The sequence below is a fragment of the Mastacembelus armatus genome, chromosome 9, assembly GCF_900324485.2.
Source record: "Mastacembelus armatus chromosome 9, fMasArm1.2, whole genome shotgun sequence".
NCBI lineage: Eukaryota > Metazoa > Chordata > Actinopteri > Synbranchiformes > Mastacembelidae > Mastacembelus > Mastacembelus armatus.
In genome coordinates this window covers 519,760-543,571 of record NC_046641.1, presented here as the reverse complement: position 1 = coordinate 543,571, position 23,812 = coordinate 519,760, and the positions used below count along the sequence as shown (strand labels likewise).

Here is a 23,812-nt window from a genome sequence, read left to right as displayed (position 1 = left end):
GGAGCTTCAAAAATGCACCATAGAGGAACTAAGTCTTCTCCAGCAAATCATTCAGCAAGGCTGGCCAGACAACAGAAATGAACTACCCACCCCTGTTCAGCCATACCGGGACTCAAGAAGTCAGCTAGCTGTAACTGACAGCGTAGCGTATAAAGGAATGCGCATTGTTGTTTCTCCCACCATTCGAAAACACATGCTGGAGCACATACATCAGTCTCACCTGGGAATGGTGAAGAGCAAACAACGTGCACGTGAAGTGTTATACTGGACAAGTATGAGTGCAGAAATTGAGAACATGATCAGAAGCTGTTGTAAATGTGCTGAGATTCAAAACAGACTTCCCAAACAGCCACTCATGCCAGCGGAAACACCTGAGCTATCATTTGAGGTAGTAGCCTCTGATTTGTTTGACTTTGAGAACTTATGAACTGTTGTAGTCAGGGACAGGCGGGGACAGACGCCTGGTGGAAGCGATGTGCTAGTAACCTCTCCTTCCTAGTTTAGATTGATTTATTGTTCATTTCATAAGCTAAAATATTCACTGTGTGTTAAGCTTAATGAAAAGTGAGAGCTATTATTTCTAGTTGAGAAGATAAAGGATAATTCCAGTTGGGATAATTTTCAGAAATACCTTCTCAGGTTATTATAGTTTTATTATATTTTATTACTGAGAAAGGGGGATATAATGTATTGCTGACTACTTTCTGTTTGGTGACGATGATTTCCGGTTTTTATATTAAACACAAGTCTCACGCTACCTCCCACTTCGTTCCTGTCTTAGCTTAACTTATACACAATATAAGTACATTACAGTAATAAACAACAAAATTAGTTGACTATTTCCCCATTCCATTTCCACCATTTTCAACCACAATTACTGTTAAAATAAAATTACTTTGTACATTAAACAAAATATTAAACAAATTAAAATATGGCTTTACAAAATATGGCTTTACGAACACTGGCTGTGGTGGCGTCGGCGGTGGGCTCGGCCGACCCACCCGGACAAGGCTCAGGAACTGGGGAGGTGGTGGCATCGGCGGCACCGGCTGACCCACCCAGGCGAAGCACTGGACCTGGAGGTCAGACCGTCGGCCAGACCGGTGCAGTGGAGTTGGCAGGTCCAGCCGACCCACTGGGGCAAAGGCCAGGGTCTGGAGACGTTCCCTGGGACACTGCCGCCTTCGGTAGTCTGGGGCCCAGGGAGCAGAGGTGATGCCTCAGCTGGGATGTCCTCGTTGGCGTGCTGAGGTCCGGGGAGCAGGAACACTGCCTCAGCGACAACGCCCCTGTTGGACACACTGAGGTTCGGGAAGCAGGAACAGAGCCTCAGTAGGGACGCAGCCGTCAGCACAGTGAGGCTCAGGAAGCGGGTGTAGAGCCTCAGTGGGGACGCGGCCATCGGTGCACTGAGGCTCGGAGAACTGGAGAGTCGGTGACTGGGACTCAAAAGTTGGCATCGAAGACAGTGAGGCTGGCGATTAAAACTGTAACCGTCAAGGCTCTGGTGACCAGGACTGGACCTTGGCGTAGGCACCTTCGCCAGAACACCAGGGCTTGGGAGTAATAAGAGGAGGGAGGGAGGGTGTCGTCGGCGCACTGAGGTCCATGCAGCTGGGAAAGAACCTCAGCGGGGATGGCTCAGTCAGCACACTGTGAGGTCTATGTAGGTTGCTGGAAAACAGTGTGACAACAGTGACAATCACAAAGTCTGATGTTCTGCAAAAGTCAGCTAATTCATTATCCCTCTCTTTCAGCTCTCCAATACCATATTTCCCAGTGATTGGATATCGTTGGCCGTCTCCAATCTTTGCATGTCCAGTCTCCCATTCAGATGACTACTTCTCCACAATTGATGTATCCCATCTTTAATATGGCCATAAAACTCGTCAGTCTCCTCATCTGATGTGGGAGCATACACTTGAATGATGTTGATGTTAAAGGATGCTGCTTGAATCTTCATTATGATCACTCTGTCTGATATTGGCCAGTAGCCAGGCATACAAGCTGCAATGTTTTGCTTCATCATGATGCCTACTCCATCCTGGTGTTGATCTCCTGAGTAGATCATCTGGTACTTTTCATCTGAAATGTTACCCTCATCCGTCCAATGCGTCTCAGCAAGTTGCAAAGCTGTCATCTCCTCCTTCAGGTTCTCATATCGGCCTGGTTTGTGTTAAAACTATGCAGTATACGCACATTCCATGTTTCGATCCTGAGCATCTCTGCTCTGGTTTTCAGTTGTCCAACAGTTGCAAACTTCCCTTGTGGGTTTTGGCTAACAGCGTCATTTCTGGGGTTCCTAGTCACCGAGGAAGGGTTGCTTCCTCTGTTGCTGGAAAGAGACACTGCCGCAGAGGGGCCAACTCTGTTTCTATGGGCGATTCTACTTCTACAACTAGATTTCATGACTGACTATGGGATGATACTTGGTAGGGTCCGTGTCTTTTCCAAGGTGACCGGCCATTTACTCATTCTGCCAGAGTGTGTTCAAGTGTTCAAAAAGTACTGGGAGGCAAATCTCAGGTTATAGGATGGCAAGTTTAATAGGCAAAGCAGCAGAGTCACAGCAGAGCATACGGTCTGCAGAACGGGTCAATACTTGATTGACCCTGGACAAAGGAAATTAACTTTTATATCTGCTCAGCAGTATTAATTTACACATCAGAGTCACTCACATGTAAATCACTGAGGTCAAGCGTCCCACGCAAGGAGAAAACACCCTTGACTACATGTATAGTAAAGTCAAACAGGCTTTTAAGGCTACACCTCTCTCTCACCTGGGACGATCTGACCATATCTCCTTGTTTCTGACTCCTGCATATAAACCAGTTGCTAAAATGGTCACACCAGCTGGTAGGACAATACCAGTATGGCCAGAGGGAGCTTCTGAACAGTTACAGGACTGTTTCAGTAGCACTGATTGAACTGTGTTTGAGGAAAATTGACTTCTACACTTCCTCAGTTCTGTTTTACATCAAATGCTGTATTGGACAATATTACCACCATGAAGTGGATCCACAGGGTTTCTAACAACAAGCCATGGATGAACACAGAGGTACAACTCCTGCTCATCATCTGGATGACAAGGGTTACAGTAGATACGGAAAGTATTCAGACCCCTTTAAATTTTTCACTCTTTGTGTCATTGCAGCCATTTGCCAAAATCAAAAAAGTTCATTTTATTTCTCATTAATGTACGCTCAGCACCCCATCTTGACAGAAAAAACCAGAAATGTAGAAATTTTTGCAAATTTATTAAAAAAGAAAAACTGAAATATCACATGGTCATAAGTATTCAGACCCTGTGCTCAGTATTGAGTGTGATATGCTCTCTTGTTTTTTGACTACAGCGCTGCCTTTAATCCCATTTTACCTAGCAGACTGTTTTCCAAGATGACCAACCCAAGTCCTCAGAGTACAACATAACCTCTGCCTGTGGATTTAGGACTTTCTAACAAACAGACTGCAGTCAATGAGGGTGGGTCCACACCACTCTTCCACTCTCATACTCAGTACAGCAGCCCCACTGGGTTGTGTGCTGAGTCGGTACCTCTACTCTCTGTACACTCATGACTTTACCATCTCATAAGACCAACACCATAGTGAAATTCTCAGATGACACAACTGCAGTGGGGCTCATCACTAAAAGTGATGAGTCTGCATACAGAGAGGAGGTACACAGGATTGCCAAGTGGTGTGCAGTCAACAGTCTCACCCTTAACATCAGAAAAATGAAAGAAATTATTGTAGACTTTAGGAGGAAGCAGTAGGCCCACACCCTGCTGCGTATCAACGAAGAAGAGGTGCAAAGGATGTCTGCCTTTAGGTTCCTGGACAAGAAGGTTAAGAAGGCACTAAAGCGAATGTACTTCCTGAAAAGTTCAGGAAGGGAAACCTTTCAAAACAGCTCCTGTGTCATTTTACCGTTGCTCCATCAAGAGCATCATCACACAGAGTATTTTGGTGTGGTATGACTGCAGCACTGCAGGAGACAAAAAGGCACTGCAGAGAATTATGACTGCACAACACATCACAAACCAACAGCTACTTGCCCAATCAAAACACATACCTGGGTTGGGTTTAAGGTTTGGGTTAGGGTTTGAGTAAATTTTTGTTAAAACTTAAGTGCACGGGCCTACTGACAGGAACTCCAGATAGTACAGGGGAAGGATCTGTGGCCTTGAACCGGAACCGGGGTTCAACACCGGGGTCTAGCCTCAGCCACAACAACGAAAATCGGAAGTCCCGTGCAGAGGAAGAAAAGAAGAAGATGCCACAACATCCTCCCAGAATAATATTTATTAAAATTAATATAATATAAAACTAAGTCTTTAACTTAAATGATTGTGTATTTATTAATTTTTTATATATATATATTTTTTATAATGATAAAAAAGGAGAGCCATTGCACTCCTATCAGTCCCAGAGAGAAGGGGAAGGGGGTGGAAACCGGAAAGCCATGACTCATAAAGAAATATAATAATTTTTATTAAATTCATATAAGGGGCTGGAATAAGTGCTAATAATGTTTAATGTTTTATGTTTAGATAAATTCATTTATAAATATTTTAATAAAGTTATAGGGAGCCGCCTGAGTGCCTAAGTGCTATAATTCATTAAGTGCAAACAGTAAACTTCAACCCAGCAAAGAATACACACATTAGTCCATAAAGAATTTTTTAAAAATTTTTTTATTTTTATTAATCAAGTCATAAAAACCATTAGTAAGTGCAATACAAAATAATAGAGCTGTCAGGGAGCCCCTAAATTTCAGTTATAAAATTCCATCCTTTATAATAGAATAATTTATTAAACATATAGCCCCTGATCTATAAAAGCAAGATTCCAATCTATTAATTTCCAAAATAATTCATTGTCTAACTGCTATGTAGTCCTGAGTTAGTGAAAATAAATTAAAGAAACTTTTTATATAAGGAAAATGAAATAAGCTTATAAAGTTAATTGTATGGAGACTGAGGAATAGCCATAGGGGGTGAAATTTAGGATAAGAGTCAAATTATCCTAAAAAATGGGGAAATTTTTATCTAAAACATTTATAATTAGGACACGATTTAGGTTCCAATACCCCGGTTGGGGTTAGGGACAGAAGAAAGAAAAGAGGGGGGGAGTTAAGGTTAGGGTTAGGGCCTGTAAAAGAAAAAGGTTAGGATTAGGATAAATATTTGGGGGAGGAGATAAAATGTATTATAAGTTTAAAAAACCTTAGAATAAAGGTAAAGCAATTAAGGGATGACAAAAATAAAATTGGGAGGGGGGTTAGGGGTGGAGCCTACCAAAGAAAAAGGGTTGAGATTAGGATAAATATTTAAGTAGGGAGGTAAGAATTAATATCAATTTAGGAAACCTAGGAATAAAGGTAAAGCAAGAGGGGAATAACAAAATTAGTCTAGGAAGGGGGGGGACACTGAATACACTGAAAACCACATCAAACACAACACATTCACACACTGTAACTTGCACTACAATATGGACATAATGTACAATAATGGCATTGTATACTTTACACTTATATTTTTTCTCTATTTATTATTAAGGATGGTGCAAGTAAATTTCGTTGTATGTTTGTACAATGACAATAAAGAATCCTGAATCTTGAATTTATCATGATAACGCATGATTCACTTGTATTTGCAGAGTTTAGCCTAGTTTATGCTATTCTATTGCTGTCTTTTCACGTGTGATAATTTGCCTTAACAGGGTCTCAGGGTCACGTGTACTTTTTTAAATGAAACAGTATTGGAGTAGGCCTATTCCAGAAAATGTTTGGCGGATTAAACATGAACTCTGATGAATTCAAACCATGCTAGAGCTCTGCATAATAGTGCTTTGTAGTCGAGAAAAACAATGTGTATCTATAATTTTCAGATTTTAATTGTCTGTGGTAGATGAACAGTAAATGTTTGGTATGGTCCTTTAAATCTACAGCGGAAGGGCGACGGTTGTGATGACGTACAGGAAAGGTGGTAAGCGAACTGCTTGTTTCTTAATGGTAGTCTACATTGTGAAGTATTATTGCCATCAGATTTTTTTTCTTTTCTTTTTCTAACAGTCCGGTCTACCAGTGCAGGTATGTGTGTCTGTGTGCGTTTATCCGTGCGTGCTGGTAAGCTTTAAGTTCTCTCTTTTCCTCTTTGTTTCGCCAAAAGGTTTTATGCTGCTCACCGCATTCATGAGAGCTTGCAGCTGAACACTAGGAAGGCGAGGAGCTCGCTATGTGTAGTGTTTAATTTAGGTTACTACATTACCGGAGCTTCCTTCACTTTTTAAACAGAGTTGCAGAGATAACGGCTAGTTTAGTTTAACACCTAATACACGAACAGCATTGTTCTGGTGCTGACTTTTGTGTTGAAGTCTTGTTAATTTACGTTTCCTTCTTTAGATTCAGTTGAATCTAACCTCATCCTAACCCTTACCTCAACTTTTTTTTTTTTAAAAAAATGATTTTTTTATACAATGTTTATAGTTTAAATGTTGGTAGCTGATTACTATGTTAAGGAAACCCATGCAGTCAATTAAAAAATAAATATGAACGTGAATAAACAATGTCAGATAACAAGCATAGTGTGCCTCTTTGAGTCACAATATTAGTACACTAGTAATAATAATAATGATACTCATTTGGACTTAGTTTCTCATATTCTAATGTAGTAAAATTAAGTTAAAATTTGGCAATATTAGTAAATTGAAGTCACTATATCTAGCTACTGCTTCTGTTGCTAATGAAAAGAAAGATTATGAAAAGCATGGTTTGGTCTGACATGAGCAGCTGTACAAGAAGTTCATCTTGAATTGACCTGATTTGGTATCAGAATCTGATCAGAGCATGGGTAAACCAGATTATCACCTTCAAAGCCAACTTTTGCTGTCTAAGAAAACTCATTAGCTAGTGACAAAAAATGATTGAAAGTTGATATACAGTCTTAAGTATTGTTGAACAAGGGTTACAGTATCTCACAGAGGTGAGTACACCCCTCACATTTTTGTAAATAATTTATTATATCTTTTCATGTGACAACACTGAAGAAATGACACAGAGCCTCACAGGTTGCCAATCCTCTTCCACTCCTCCATGATGACATCACAGAGCAGGTGGATGTTAGAGGCCTTGCACTCCTCCACATTCCATTTGAGGATGCCCCACAGATGCTCAATAGGGTTTAGGTCTGGAGACATGCTTGGCCAGTCCATCACCTTTACCCTCAGCTTCTTTAGCAAGGCAGTGGTCATCTTGGAGGTGTGTTTGGGGTTGTTATCATGCTGGAATACTGTCCAGCAGCACTCATGCAGCCCCAGACCATGACACTCCCACCACCATGCTTGACTGTAGGCAAGACACACTTTTCTTTGTACTCCTCACCTGGTTGCCGCCAGATACGCTTGACACCATCTGAACCAAATAAGTTTATCTTGGTCTCATCAGACCACAGGACACACTTCCAGTAATCCATGTCCTTAGTCTGCTTGTCTTCAGCAAACTGTTTGTGGGCTTTCTTGTGCATCATCTTTAGAAGAGGCTTCCTTCTGGGAGGATAGCCATGCAGACCAATTTGATGCAGTGTGCGGCGTATGGTCTGAGCACTGACAGGCTGACCCCCTCACCCCTTGAACCTCTGCAGCAATGCTGGCAGCACTCATTCGTCTATTTCCCAAAGACAACCTCTGGATATGACGCTGAGCACGTGCACTCAAACTCTTTGGTCGACCATGGCGAGGCCTGTTCTGAGTGGAACCTGTTCTGTTAAACTGCTGTATGGTCTTGGCCACCGTGCTACAGCTCAGTTTCTGGGTCTTGGCAATCTTCTTATAGTCTAGGCCATCTTTATGTAGAGAAACAATTCTTTTTTTCAGATCCTCTGAGAGTTCTTTGCCATGAGGTGCCATGTTGAACTTCCAGTGACCAGTATTCAATTCAATTTCAATTTTATTTGTATAGCGCCGAATCACAATACAAATCATCTCAAGGCACTTTACAAAAACTAAAACTAAAAACCCAACAATTCCCTTATGAGCAGGGGAGGGGAGCTCAGTGCACCAATGGTCCTCGGGCAGTCTAGGCCTATAGCAGCATAACTAACTAAGGGATGGTTCAGGGTTGCCTGAAGCCAGCCCTAACTATATGCTTTGTCAAAGAGGAAGGTTTTAAGTCTAGCCTTAAAAGTACAGAGAGTGTCTGCCTCCTGAACCCAGGCTGAGAGCTGGTTCCACAGGAGAGGAGCTTGATAGCTAAAGGCTCTGCCTCCCATTCTGCTTTTGAGAACTCTGGGAACCACAAGTAGGCCTGCACTCTGAGAGCGAAGTGGTCTATTGGGATAATATGGTACTATGAGGTCTTTAAGGTATGAAGGAGCTTGATTATGAAGGGATTTGTATGTGAGAAGAAGGATTTTAAATTCTATTCTATATTTTACAGGGAGCCAATGAAGAGAAGCCAATATAGGAGAAATATGATCTCTCTTGCTAGTTCCTGTCAGGACTCTGGCTGCGGCATTCTGGATTAATTGGAGGCTTTTTATTAAGATATTAGGACATCCAGATAGTAATGAGTTACAGTAATCTAGCCTTGAGGAAACAAACGCATGGACTAGTTTTTCTGCATCATTTTGAGACAGGATGTTCCTAATTTTGGAAATGTTGCGCAGGTGAAAGAATGCAGTTCTAGAAATTTGTTTTATGTGTGAGTTAAAGGACATGTCCTGGTCAAAAATAACTCCAAGGTTTTTTGCAGTAGTGCTGGAGGCCAGGGCTATGCCATCTAGAGTAGCTATAATTTTAGAAAAGTTATTTCTGAGATTTTTAGGCCCAAATATAATGACTTCTGTTTTCTCTGAGTTTAAAAGTAAAAAGTTACTGGTCATCCAAGCCTTTATGTCAGTTAGACAGGCTTGAAGTCTGGTTAACTGGTTTGTGTTAACAGGTTTAATAGATAGATATAACTGAGTGTCATCCGCATAGCAGTGGTAATTAATAGAGTGCTTCCTAATGATATATCCTAAAGGAAGCATGTACAGGGTGAACAGAATCGGTCCTAGCACAGAACCTTGTGGAACTCCATAACTAACTTTTGTTCGTGTGGAAGGTTCATCATGGACATGAACAAACTGGAATCTGTCCGATAAATAGGATTGGAACCACTTTAACGCTGTTCCTCTGATACCAATCACATGCTCCAGTCTCTGTAATAAGATGTTGTGGTCAATGGTGTCGAATGCTGCACTAAGGTCTAGGAGGACAAGTATCGAAACAAGTCCATTATCTGAGGCTAAGAGAAGATCGTTGGTAACTTTCAACAGTGCTGTTTCTGTACTATGATGTGCTCTAAATCCTGATTGGAAATCTTCAAATAGTTCATTCCTGTGTAAGTGGTCTGATAGCTGCTTAGCAACAGCTTTTTCTAGGATTTTAGAAATAAATGGCAGGTTGGATATTGGTCTATAATTAGCCAAGACACCTGGATCAAGACTAGGCTTTTTGAGTAAAGGTTTGATTACTGCAGTCTTAAAGGCCTGTGGTACGTAGCCTGATACTAGAGATAAATTTACCAAGTCCAATAAAGATGAGTTCATTAATGGCAGGGTGCCTTTAAGCAGTCTAGTCGGGATGGGGTCCAAGAGACACGTTGATGATTTCGATGAAGCAACTACTGATGTAAATTCAGAGAGATCTATAGGAGAGAAGCAGTCTAAACATAACTGAGGTCCTACAGATGATTCAAGAGCTACTGTAGTAAAAGATTCATTTATTGCAGGTATAGGAAGCATCTGCTGAATTTTATCTCTAATAGTTGTGATTTTATTTGTAAAGAAACTCATAAATTCATCACTGCTGAGAGCTAAGGGAACACTGGGCTCAACGGAGCTGTGACTTTTTGTCAGCCTGGCTACAGTGCTGAAAAGAAACCTGGGATTGTTCTTATTTTCCTCTATTAGTGATGAATAGTATGCAGTTCTGGCTTTACGGAGAGCTTTTTTATATGTTAGTAGACTGTTTTTCCAGGCTAGAAAAATTTCCTCTAAGTTTGTGGAACGCCACTTCCTTTCCAGCCTTCGTGATGCCTGCTTTAAGGTACGAACATGTAAATTATACCATGGGGCTAGTCTTCTCTGAATCACTAACTTCTTTTTCAGAGGGGCTACAGAATCAAGCGTTTCACGCAGTGAGGTTACAGCGCTGTCAACAACATGATCAATTTGGTAGGGAGTAGGATTAAGGCAGCTGCCCTCCATTATGTTTATACTTGGCATAGATGCAAATAAAGATGGAATCATTTTCTTAAATTTATTAACAGCGTTGTCGGATAAACATCTGCTGTAGTGGAATTTTCTTCCAGACGCTGCATGATCCATCATATGAGAGACTCAGAGCAATAACACCAAATTTAACACACCTGCTCCCCATTCACACCTGAGACCTTGTAACACTAACGAGTCACATGACACCAGGGAGGGAAAATGGCTAATTGGGCCCAATTTGGACATTTTCACTTAGGGGTGTACTCACTTTTGTTTCCAGCGGTTTAGACATTAATGGCTGTGTGTTGAGTCTTTTTGAGGGGACAGCAAATTTACACTGTTATACAAGCTGTACACTCACTACTTTACATTGTAGCAAAGTGTCATTTCTTCAGTGTTGTCACGTGAAAAGATACGATAAAGTATTTACAAAAATGTGAGGGGTGTACTCACTTCTGTGAGATATTGTATATTAATGACTGGGTTTTTCAATAATATTTATGTAATATTGTTTGATTTGTATGTGTATGTCAGAGATTTTACCAGCAGGGAATTCAAGTTTCTACCTGTGAATTGTACTGTATATTCATACATTTTCACACAGATGTGGTGTTAAATCTATTGCCTGCTTACTCTGCCCCTCCAGTCTCCACTTGTGTCCTGTGAACCTTGATTCCTTGTTTACTTGAAAACTTACTGCAGCCAGAGTCAAGATGGAGGAGGAGGCCAGGCACTTTCTGAGGAGATTTGTGGACGAGTTCCCCGCTCCTCTGGAGGAAGGCAGTCCACTGCCTGTCAGCCCTCTGAGCTGTAGAGTCTCTCTGGAGGAGCTGCATGGAGAGAGTCTGGAGCTGGGTCTGAGGCTGCTGACTGCTAGGTATAATGGGAAGGGAGAAGTACACAATATTAGATTTGACATCATCGTATTTTTAGTATTATAACATATGTTATGCTGTATTACACCCTAATCTGTAGTGCTGATGTAGTTAATGCGGGACTACCTGGTGCTTTTTCCATTACTTGCCCATCTTCTGTGTGTGACAGTGTGTGTTGTATGTTACAGTTAGATTTGTATATCGTGCAAATGTAACAGAGGATTCAAGTTGGCATGGAAAATTGATCAATTGATCGCTCAGATATACTTTTAGCAGCTGCACTCTTAAAGGTCCAGTCACACCATACCTGCTTGTTTTTGCTGCTGTATGTTGGTTTAGGTGTGCTCCTGCAGTCCTCAGTGCCCTGATGTGCCAGGCTGCACTGTCCCAAGTGCTGCAAAATGACCTTTCACCTTTCCATTGCCCCCAACAAGCTGAGACCAACCAGGAAGAAAATCAGAAAATAGTCTGTAAGTGTACTTTGGCTTATTTTGGATGCTGCAGTTTGTGGTGCCATTAAACAGAGTTATGTTAGAGTGAGGGTATTTCTAATATTTAGTCTTCTTTGATATAATTGCAATGTTTCTTACTAGAACAGTAGTAAATCCTTATCACCACTTGGGGTTGTAGGCAGCTCAGCAAGCTGTGATCAACACTGATGTACACTGACTTTTATTTGTTGTTGTTTGACTTATAGGGTCTTGTATTTTTCTTTGGGTAAAGCTCTCTTTACTGTAAAGCACTTCATAACTGGCTATTTAGAAAAGTGCTTATTAGGAGTAAAAAAAAATACTATTCCTATGTACACATCCACTAGACAGATAATAATAATGATCATAACTTTATTTATATAGCACTTTTCTAAATAGTCAGTTACAAAGTGCTTTACAGTGCAATACCCAAAGCAAAATACAAGACCCTATTAGTCAAACAATAACAAATAAAAGCACACACTAAGCATTGTAGCAAGCCATCTAGAACAACAAAAAAGAACAAAATAAAACAGAAATAACTAAATGAATTAAAACCCCCAAATAAAATCAGTGATAAAATTGGCTAAATAGAAAGATTTTTTTAGAGCGATGTAAAAGTGCTGAGATATTTAAATTGTCAGAGCTTGAGGGAGGGAGGTCAGGGAGTGGAGCCCTGTTGGGCATCACCAGCAGGGCTCCCTCTTTTGACCTGAGTGCTCTGACTGGGACGTACAGTGAGAGGAGGTAAGACAGATAGTTTGGTGCTAATGCATTTAAAGCTTTAAAAGTTAACAATAGAATCTTAAAATCAATAACAGGACTTGATGCATAGCCAGTGTAGGGAGGCAAGGACTTTTGGTATCAGTTAAAAGTCTTATGGCTGGATTTTGGACCAGCTGTAAGCAGTGTAGCAATGTTTGGTTGAGGCCAACATACAAACCATCAATCGTGAGTAGATAAAAGCATAAATACTCTTGTCTAAAAAAGGGTGGGAAAAAAAGCTTGATTTTATAAATGAATTTAAGATGATAATGGGTTTATCAGATCTTTCCATCAAGACTAAGTGCCTGCTCCTGCTGTTTGATGGAAGGTGGCAGTGCACCTGAGTGACACTGCACATACTCATAGGTGTCAATTTTGGAGTTCCACAGACAACTTAAACCTAAAACCTGAGAAGTCTTCCTCTTTTCTGGTTCACTGTTCTCTGTCATCTGTCATGTATTGTACTTTTACAATAGCAAAAGACAGTTCTCTTTTATCTTTTTGTCAGTACTGCAGTCAGAGGCAGTTCAACATCTATTCATAAATAAACTGATTGATGTTGCACTGGCATGGCATCAGAACATCCCCAAACTCCCACCGTCCCCATCGTGGTTCCACTGCTGCTCTGTTCATGCCATCAAGAACACGAGGAGGAAGATGGAGGACAAACACATGGCCCTGGCTGAGTTTAACCAGCTCTTTGGAATCCAGGTACGAGATATCACGAAACATTGGTGCTCACTGGTTTTGTTGTTATTCATAACTTTGAAAAGTAAAAAAAAAACTAGCAGTCAACAAATAACATAAATAATAATGTATTAAACGCATATTTGACATCTCCATGATGCAGGACGGAGTGAAGCGTGCCTACTACGCTGTATTTGATGGCCATGCAGGGGTGGACGCAGCCATCTACAGTGCCACTCACCTCCATGTTGCTCTGAGCAAACAGGAAACACTGCAGAGTGATGCAGCCACAGCCTTTAAAACAGCATTTAAGTGCACAGATGACATGTTCAGAGCCAAAGCCAAGAGAGAGGTACAGTGTTTTCTGGTTGTCAGTGTGCAGTGATGCAGCAAAAAGAAGGCTGATGTGTGTATCTGTGTGTGTGTGTCTGTATCTGTCTGTCTGTGTGTGCATGTGTGTTGTCAGCACCTGAGGAGTGGCAGTACAGGTGTGGCGGTGCTAATTCAGGGTCAGGAGCTGATTGTGGGCTGGCTGGGAGACTCTCAAGCAATACTGGTCAGAAAGGGAGAAGTGGTAACACTCATGGACCCCCATAAGCCAGAGAGAGAGGTAAGCTATAACATACACACACACACACACACACACATACACACACATACACACTTACACTAACACACAATCTCACTGCTGCTTGGAATGTATGGGTGTTTTGTATTCTTTCTTTGTATTTTTTAAATAGAGAAGGTTAGGGAATATACAAGCTCACTTTACAGGAAAATAGTAAAATATATTTCCCATTGTGTTATTTATTGCATTATATAGGTGCAGCCCAGCAACAATAATGCAGATGCAGTCTGTCTCAAATTTATGTTGAAAATTAAAATAAAACAAACATCATTCCTTCCTGGCTACATCTACTTTTAAGATGGTGAGAAGTGGTATCAGTTGGGACTCCCTAAACAGCCTGCTGAATTCACTGAGCTGAGAAAAAACAAACAAATTGACCTACGTCCAACAATTTTCCTTCAATATTTGCATGTGATATGGACATTTGCTGTGTAAAAATGAGGTATACAGGGGTTCAAAAATATTTTATAATTTGTGCACATTTTTGACACCCATCTACTACATTTTTCAACAAAGAAAAACCATACATTTTGCTCATTTAGAACATTATTGCATCTACTTTTGTTAGTGATATGTCATATTTTCTGAAATACTTAACATTTTCAAGACATTTTTCCCCATTCAAATGAATGGATGAAATTTTCAGTTTTCACACATTAATTCTGATCTTTTACACATTATGACTCCCATTTGATCTGTTTTCATTGCAAACAATTTGTACACTTCCGTGACTTTACCCTTTTTACTTCCATACTGCTTCCCTGCTCCTTCATAGAAAATTGTATCAGTGCAATTTGTAGTTTCTAGTTCCTCTCATTGTTTCCAGCAATTCAGACCTTCTTTCAGCTGTTTAGTAGCCAGCAACACAATTTAGCTCAAGCTTTTTCTGCAGCCAGTAGTCCCACCACATTTTTTCAGAAATTGCATTTTCAAGTTTAAATTCTACTTCAGTAGACCAGGATCAGGACCAGCAGATATTTCAATTTCTGTTTTTTTTTTTAATTAAGTTGCAGCAGAACCACAGAGCACACTGAGATTTCTCATGATCAATTAACAACCTTTTTCAAACAAATCAAGGGAAAAGTACCACCTTCTGCTTCCATCTTGTCAAATGTGAAGATTTATAATTGTCTGTGTCATATTTGACAGCAAACTGAATATATTTGGGTTTTGGATGGTTGGTTGAGCAAAACAAGGCATTTGATGAGGCGCCCTTTGGCTCTGCAGAGTTGTTAGGGACAATTTAAACAATTATTAGTAATGTCTCAATCTAGGTTTTATTAATATAATCGCAGTCCCACTCCAAAGTAATAGCTGGACGTTAACATTCAAGGTCACAAGAATGTACCACACATTAGTAAAATGTTATGAATAAACACACTGTATTCTGTATTCAGTGTTAATTTTTTACGTGTCGTATCAAATTGGTAGTATTGAACGTAGCTGTGTTACTACCACCTCGTGAAATGCTCACACTGAAGGCACTACAACTGGCCACTGGACAATTTTTCTTTTCTAATTTAAAATCTTTCCACACAGCACACATTTTAGCTGTGTTCTGAATTTGTTACCTGTTTACGTGTGATAGCTAGCATAAAGCAAGGGGCTTAGGTTCCTGCTGAATAAAGCTGATAACAATCAGGTACCAAATGCCTTGATTGGCATTGCGGATTTATGGATAATTAGTAATTAGTTCCAGCCCTATATGTAGATGTCATTGTCATGGTACAGATGGCTAATGGCAACTAATAATGGTTGCACTTCTTCAATGAAATGAACAGTGTGAGTGAATGGTAAACCCTGTCTCTTTTGTCCTCCACTGTTCAGGATGAGAAACAGAGAATTGAGGATCTCGGTGGCTGCATCACCTACATGGGTTGCTGGCGTGTTAATGGCACTTACGCTGTATCCAGAGCTATAGGTAAGTGAAGCACAACCACCATGATCTGAGAATTAGTGCTGAAACAAACACCCAAGCTCTGTCCTGGTATCAGGGTCCCCTGAGTCTTCAGCCATAGTATTCTGACTCAATATTTCAAGTTGGCCTGATTGCGATTGGATCATGAGCTGTTTCACTGTTTAACACACTGAACTGCTATCAGTTTCTGCTGTAGCTTCCTGGTATGTTTTCTTTTCCTTTGCTATGTGCAGACTTTCCCTACAGGTGCCTACCTCTCTCTTTTGGAAAGTTTTAAGTCTAACCTTAAAGTACAGAGAATCTGCCTCCTGAACCCAGACTGGGAGCTGGTTCCACAGAAGAGGAGCTTGATAGCTAAAGGCTCTGCCTCCCATTCTACTTTTGGAAATTCTGGGAACCACAGGTAGACCTCCACTGTAGCAAAATGCTGTATTGGGACGTTATGGTACTATGAGGTCTTTGAGATCGGAAGGAGCTTGATCATGAAGGGATCTCTATGTGAGGAGAAGAATTTTAAATTCTATTCTGGATTTTACCTATGGTCATGAGCTTTGGGTCATGACCAAAAGGACAAGATCTCGGATACGAGTGGCTGAAATGAGCTTCCTTCACAGGGTGGCTGGGTGCTCCCTTAGAGATAGGTTGAGGAGCTCGGTCACCTAGGAGGAGGTTGGAGTAGAGCCGCTGCTCCTCCACATCGAGAAGAGCCAGCTGAGGTGGCTCGGGCATCTGTACCGGATGCCTCCTGGGTGCCTCCCTGGGGAGGTGTTTCGGGCATGACCCACCAGGAGGAGACCCTGTGGAAGACCCATGACACACTGGAGGGACTATGTCACTTGGCTGGCCTGGGAACACCTCTGTGTCCCCCTGGAAGAGCTGGAGGAAGTGTCCAGGGAAAAGGAAGTCTGGGCATCCCTGCTTAGGCTACTGCCCTGCGACCTGTCCCTGGATAAGTGGAAGAAGATGGATGGATGGGTGGATGAATTTTAAAGGAAGCCAATGAAGAGAATAATATAGGAGAAATATGATCTCTCTTGCTAGTTCCTGTCAGAACTCTGGCTGCAGCATTCTGGATTAACTGGAGTTACTAGGACATCCAGATAGTAATGAGTTAACCGTAATCTAGCCTTGAAGCAACAAATGCATGGACTAGTTTTTCTGCATCATTTTGAGACAGGATGTTTCTAATTTTGGCAATATTGCGCAAGTGAAAGAAGGCAGTTGTAAAGATTTGTTTTATTTGTGAGTTAAAGGACATATCTTGGTCAAAATAACTCCAAGGTTTTTCACAGAAGTGCTGGAGGTCAATGCTATACCATCAAAAATAGCTACATTGTTAGATAAGCTATTTCTGAGGGTTTTAATGGCAATGGTAATTAATACAGTGCTTCCTAATAACATTGCCTAAAGGAAGCATGTACACGGTGAAAAGAATTGGTTCTAGCACAGAACCTTGTGGAACTCCATAACTAACTTTTGTGTGCTTGGAAGGTTCATCATAAAAAGGAGCAAATTTGAATCTCTGTGATAAATAAGATTGGAACCATTTTATCGCTGTTCCTTTAATTAATCCAAAGTACATACTCCAATCTCTGTAATAAGATGCTGTTATCGATAGTGTCAAATGCAGCACTAAGATCTAGCAGGTACAGAGATGAGTCCATTATCTGGGGCTAAGAGAAGACTGTTGGTTACTTCAAACAGTGCTGTTTCTGCACTATGATGTGCTCTAAATCCTGATTGAAAATTTTCAAATAATTAAATTCTGTGTAAGTGGTCACATAGTTTTTTCAAGGATTTTAGACATAAAAAGTAGGTTGGATATTGGTCTATAATTAGCCAAGACTCCTGGATCAAGACTAGGCTTTTTGAGTAAGGCTTTGATTACTGCAATCTTAAAAGCCTGAGGTACGTAGCCAGATACTAGAGATAAATTGAGCTAGTCTAATAAAGATGAGTCTATTAATTGTAGGATGTCTAGCAGTCTAGTTGGGATGGAGACATGATGATTTAGATGAAACTACTGTTGAAGTTAGTTCAGAGAGATCTATGGGAAAAAAGCAGTTTAAACATAACTGAGGTCTTACAGATGATTCAAGAGCTACTGTAGTAAAAGATTCATTTATTGCAGGTATAGGAAGCATCTGCTGAATTTTATCTCTAATAGTTGTGATTATATTTGTAAAGAAACTCATAAATTCATCACTGCTGAGAGCTAAGAGAACACTGGGCTCAACAGAGCTGTGACTTTTTGTCAGCCTGGCTACAGTGCTGAAAAGAAACCTGGGATTGTTCTTATTTTCTTCTATTAGTGATGAATAGTATGCAGTTCTGGCTTTACGGAGAGCTTTTTTATATGTTAGTAGACTGTTTTTCCAGGGTTAGATAAGATTCTTCTAAATTTGTGAAATGCCACTTCCCAGCCAGCCTTCGTGCTAGTTAGCCAGGTAGTTTCCTCTGATTCACTAACTTCTTTTTCAGAGGGGCCAGAGACTATTATTTTTAACATCTACATCAATATTAAAGTCATCCACTATGATGATTTTATCTGAAATAAGCACTCGATCAGGTACTAAGTTTGGAAATTCAGTTAAAAACTGAGTAAGGACAGGTGGATGGTACACAGTAACAAGTAGAACTGGTTTTTGAGTTTTCCAGTTTGGATGTGAGAGACTAAGAGTGAATGAGTTATAACTGTAATTCCGTTGAGGGTTTATTAATAAGTTTGAGTGGAAGATTGCCACTAATCTTCCACATTGGCCTGTGCTTTGAGGAAAATACCAGTTTATATGACTGTTTTATTTAGACAGACATATTCATTCTGCTGGCTGGCTGGCTTGAAGATCTGAACTTTGCTAATGACATAGCTGCCCTCTGCTAAATTCAGTCTCTTGTGAGAGAAGACAGGCTGAACAACTTTGTTAGACAGACAGGTTGAACATCAGTGCCTCCAAGTCTCAGGTTATGTGCCTCAGTGCCATCCCAGTAAACGTCAATCACAGTAAATGGTGAACCACTCGACTTTGTTGTGTAATTCACCTACCTAGGAAGTCTTGTCAGCATAGATAATGCAACACAGAAAGACATCAAAGCAAGGTTAAGGAAAGCCTGCTCTTCATTCGCTAGACGTCAGCCCATCTGACGTCAAGCCAGTACAGTATCAGGACCAAGGTCAGACTGTATATCAGCAATGTCAAACCAGTCCTCCTCTATGGTTCAGAGGAGGTGGCTTGGCACGTCCTGTGAATGGACCAGGATTGCATCCCCAAAATAGCACTTACATGGACTCCACCTGGAAAGAGGAAGCAAAGCTGACCTAAAACAACCTGGTGGTGCACGGTTAAAGTTGAGCTGAAGGACATGGGTCTCACATGGGGCAAAGCACAGCACACTGCCCAAGACAGGACCAACTGGAAGCAAATGGTTGTCGCCCTATGTCCCAGTGGGGATAAAAAGGATTAATGACCGAATGATTCATCCTGCTGTAGCCAGGTTTCAGTAAGACAGAGTAAGTCAATTTGGTGATCAGTTATCAAATCATTTACTAACACAGATTTAGACGAAAGAGACCTGATATTTAATAATCCACATTTGACTGTTCTGTTTTTCTGTTCAGTAACCTCAGATTTATATAATTTAGATGGTCAAGGAGCAGGCACAATCTCTATGGGGTTTGAGGGGGTGATGGCTCTAAGGAAACTGAAGAGAGGCGTCTCTGTGTCCTGGTCCCCACTCTGGATTGTCAAACTTTAGGTTGGCTAATAAACTTGGCCAGATTTGTAGAGATGAGAGCTGCACCATCCAAAGTGGGATGGATGCCATCCCTCACTATCAGACCAGGTTTTCCACAGAATGCGGCCCAATTTTCTGTGAAGCGCACATCATTTACTGCAGTAATACCACCCAGTCCTTTGGTTAGGGTAAAATTAGTAAGAGGACCTGAGAATGCTATTTATCTTAATTCTACACCAAACAATTCGCTTTGCTTTTTTTTTCCTTTCAGGTGACTTTGACCAGAAGCCCTATGTGTCTGGAGATGCCGACTGCTCAACGACCCAGCTGTTTGGGGATGAGGACTATGTGCTGCTTGCATGTGACGGCTTCTTTGATGCAGTCAAACCTTCACTGGTCCCAGATCTGGTTCTGGATGTGCTCCAGCAGCCCGGTGACCTCGAAGGAGGAGGAGACGCTGCGCTGAAAAAATCTGAGCAGGCTATTGGACTGAGAGTTGCTCAGCATTTGGTAGGTCATGCTAAGGCATCGGGTTCCAGTGATAACATCACAGTGATGGTGGTGTTTCTGCGTCCCCCAGAGGAGCTGCTGTCTCAAGACTCCCCCACAGGAACTGCACAGATTACTGAAAACTCCACTTCCCAAAACACACCACACCACTGAAGAAGGAAATCTGTTGCTCAGACATCAGTTTGCCAAGCTACTGCCCGACTCAGTATAACTCAACCTTTTTTGTCTCCGCATGCTGAAAACACTTCATGCAGAATGACAAAGTTAATTTGATGCTAAGGCAACACATATGAACACAGTTCATGCTCTGTCACTACTTTGGAGTAAAAGAGCAGATTCAGTTGTATTAGACCAGATCATTTGAGAAGACCACATTAACCTGTTACAGTTAGCTAGAAGTTCAAAATATACAGTATATTCCCCCAACCCAGAAAACAGCAAGCCGAATACTGTCATTGTAGGAATACTACCTGCCCAGGTTTGCCATAATTTGTTTAACTTGTTAAATATGCACCGTGTGGACATCCTATCAATTGTGTGTGTGTGTGCTGTGTGTGTGCTTGTACTTCTATCTTTATGAGGACCATTTTGAGCGTATTTCTACCAAAGTGAGGAGATTCTCTGGTCCTCACTTTTTCAGACTCCTGTTTGAGGATTAAGACTTGGTTTTAGGGTTGTGGTTAGAATTAGGGTTAGAGTAACATAAAGATAGAAATATGTGTGTGTGTGTTTGTTTGTGAGACCTTTTTATATTGTGATATTTTGTGATGTCATGGTTATAAGTATTAATTGTCTCATGTAATATTGACTAGCTAGCTGAATGACTTGATAGTGTCATTTCCAGCTGTATTGTTCAACCAATGCAAACCTCATAAAGGGGTCTAAACTAATGGATGGCTAAATGATGATTAAGGCTAAAGCTAATCAGCAAAAAGTCAATTCAAACTTCAGAAATACAGTAGATTTAAGAGTTTTACTAAATTCATTGATATTTTGACTTGATTGGACTTGTGACCTGTCCAGGGTGTACCTCTGCTTTTTGCCCAAAGAGAGCTGGGATAGGCACCAGCAGATCCCCATGACTCCAATTAGGAATAAGTGAGTATGGGTGATGGATTTTGACTTCACTAATGAGAATTCAGTAGTGATTCTAGTTTAATTTGCTCACAAGATTTGAACTGTTACTGCTTTTCTTTTTATCTGGCTGTCTAGGCCTTCACAAACATTGTCTTTTTAAGCTCTGCGTTTGTTTTTATTTTATTTTGTAAGCTTTAGCTGTCATTCAACAAAATCTCATCCTCATCTGTTTATCAGTATTAAAATTTGTCTCTTTACTGTACAATGTCTTGGATATCTTAGATGCTAAAACATTTTACAAACTGTGTCTTTACCAATCATGACTCCCTGAGATGGCTCTCTTATTCTGTGCTGTGATGCAGTGGATAGCTTTTACTGTTCTGTAAGGGAAGTTGAATCATTTTAAAAACTCATCTTCAGTTTAAAATGTCTGTCAGCCTTAAAAACAACTGATAGTCAACATCTAATTCCAACCAATACCAATATTGAAAGTATTTTACACTGTGCAACTTCAAGGTGCAAATGATTTGGATTACGCCATAAATTCTTTCAACTGGCCTTGAACTGTAGTGAAATCTTGTTGATGTGATGTTTTGAGCCTCTGAAATACAGTACCAGCTATTTATGAGCTTTATGGAGAAGAAAAATACCAGGGACAGTTTTTTTTTTAGAGAAGCACAAGTCAATAGGTTGTCATGCTGAGGTAATGGAACATATTTACTGGGTCACAAATTGGATTGCATTTCTGACTCCTATTTTTGTTTTATAACAGTTGTTAATGTCTTACTGAACATTAAAATATCAGCTGTAATGACTGCAGAGTGTGTTGTCACAAACTGTCTCAGAGTTTGTAACAAAAGGAAGGGTATGCAAGTTTCAGTGCTAATTAAAAATATGTATTAAACATAACAGCATACAGTAACTCACATAGGGTGTGTAAGGCAGTTTTCAGTAGTGTGTGCAGTGAATGGTTGAGTGGAAAAAAATTGTGTGCATGTTATTCAATGCAGGAAACATCAAAAAAACAAAACCTGGAGATGTGGATCATATGGGAGGAAGAGAGGAAATTAGTTAGAGCAGTCTTATCTAACTCCTACTGAGGCCTTCACAGCTCCCACCACATTAGGCTAACTATAGTCTCTACCTGCATTCTCCTGCAGGAAAACACCCAAGAAAAGGAAATGTGGGGGAGGGGTCATAACAGCATTAACACACATTCCTTCTAGCTGACAACATGGATTTCTAATCAGAATAAAAAGCAATGTGACCAAAGTAATGCAGGTGACACTGAGCTGTATCTAGCTATGAAACTCGATAACACAAACCAGTTAGCCAGACTTCAAGCATGTCTAAAGTACATAAAGGCCTGGATGACCAGTAATTTTCTACTTTTAAAGTCAGTAGGATTTGGACCTAAAAACCTAAGAAATAGCTTTTCTAACAGTATAGCTTCTTTAGATGGCATAGTCCTAGCCTCCAGCACTACTGTGAAAAGCCTTGGAGTTATTTTTGACCAGGACGTGTCCTTTAACTCACACATAAAACAAATCTCTAGAACTTCTTTCACTTGCACAATATTGTCAAAATTAGGAACATCCTGTCTCGAAATGACGCAGAAAAACTAGTCCAAGGATTTGTTACCTCAAGGCTAGATTACTGTAAATCATTACTTAAAACCTTCCTTTTTGACAAAGCATTTAGTTAGGGCTGGCTTCAGGTAACCCTGAACCATCCCTTAGTTATGCTGCTATAGGCCTAGACTGCTCAAGGACCATCTGAGCTCTTAATATAATATATAAAAAGATTTAAATCCTAATTTAATATATACAAGGCTTGTCATATTATGGTAAAAGAATCCCATAAATGTGATTACATCCTGTATAAAAACAAACATTTGGGAAATCTAAATAGTAGATAATTTTAAAGTGAAATTAGGAACGTGATTGGGTATAATTCTAACAAAATTGAGGAGGAACATTTTATAGCACACTAGAAAATCCCTTGTTACAGTATGAGATATAAGGACAGAAAACAGAAATTGCTGGACATAGTTACTGAAAAACATTACATCACTGCATTTTGGTACTGACAATGTGTTTGTTCTCTTCAACTCAAGTTCTCGTCAAAGACATTTTTTGAAAATCTAGTGGCTGGGATTTAAAACTAGCGCACCCAGCTACAATGCAGGTTCAGCTGCAGCCAATTTCCCCCCATTTGGCTGCTGCTCCTCGACTGCTACTCCACAGCTCCCCCCTGCAGCCTCACCACAATCTCACCCCACCACTACAGACCCCCACCAGCCACCCCCACGAGCGAGCGAGGAAGTCGGCCACCGCCATCTGTGCCCCCGGCCTATGGGGGCCCCCAGTTGTGGGCGTATTCCACCCAGGTCAAGTTCGTGGCCCATGCGGCGGGGTCCCTTGAGCATAATAGCTGGAGACCAATCTTCAACTCCTGGTATACTTGGTTGCTTAGTTCCCTCCAGCCAGTGCCGCCACTGCTGCAACGCTAACTTGACTGCCAGCAGCTCTCTGTCACCTACACTGTAATTTCTTTCTGCAGGCGAGAGTTTGTGGGAGAAGAAGGCGACCGGATGCAGTTTATGATCTGTTGATCCTCTTTGCGACAGGACTGCTCCCAGCCCTGTATTCGAGGCATCGACGTCGAGCTGGAACTGGAGATTCGGGTCAGGCAGGGTGAGTATGGGGGACTCCGAGAATCGTGTCTTAAGTTAGGAGAAGACCTTCTTCAGTCCAGCTGAAAGGAACTTTAGAAGTCAATACATGGTCTAAGTCCACCATCTCGCTTGCCCACGAAAAAAAAAAAAACAGCACCGGCCGGTGAGGAGGAGGGCCTAATGAGGCCGGCTGCCATCGCCTCGTTAAGATAAGTCTGCA

At 41.0% G+C, this 23,812-nt stretch overlaps 1 protein-coding gene across 4 annotated transcripts; it reads left to right on the top strand.

Annotated features, from left to right (window-relative positions):
* The first annotated feature begins 5,895 nt into the window (after positions 1–5,895).
* Positions 5,896–21,736, top strand: ppm1f (protein phosphatase, Mg2+/Mn2+ dependent, 1F). 4 transcript variants are annotated; one of them, XM_026322018.1, is made up of 9 exons: positions 5,896–5,987; positions 6,074–6,091; positions 10,900–11,130; positions 11,468–11,598; positions 12,872–13,074; positions 13,214–13,402; positions 13,517–13,660; positions 15,506–15,599; positions 19,600–21,736. In XM_026322018.1, the coding sequence occupies exons 3-9, from the start codon at positions 10,967–10,969 to the stop codon at positions 19,989–19,991; spliced, it is 1,317 nt and encodes a 438-aa protein (XP_026177803.1). In that variant the 5' UTR covers positions 5,896–5,987; positions 6,074–6,091; positions 10,900–10,966; the 3' UTR covers positions 19,992–21,736. The 4 variants fall into 4 exon arrangements, with proteins under 4 accessions (XP_026177803.1, XP_026177804.1, XP_026177802.1 ...); XM_026322019.1 differs by having other exon boundaries at positions 5,955–6,091; positions 10,956–11,130; XM_026322017.1 differs by having other exon boundaries at positions 5,974–6,091.
* The last annotated feature ends 2,076 nt before the right edge of the window (positions 21,737–23,812 follow it).

Coding starts and splice junctions, on each gene's coding strand:
- ppm1f (XM_026322016.1), top strand. CDS start 6,094: ATGTGTGTCTGTGTGCGTTTATCCGTGCGTGCTG. Junction 11,131..11,467: donor CTGAGGCTGCTGACTGCTAG/GTATAATGGGAA, acceptor ATGTTGGTTTAG/GTGTGCTCCTGCAGTCCTCA. Junction 13,661..15,505: donor CCCATAAGCCAGAGAGAGAG/GTAAGCTATAAC, acceptor TCCACTGTTCAG/GATGAGAAACAGAGAATTGA.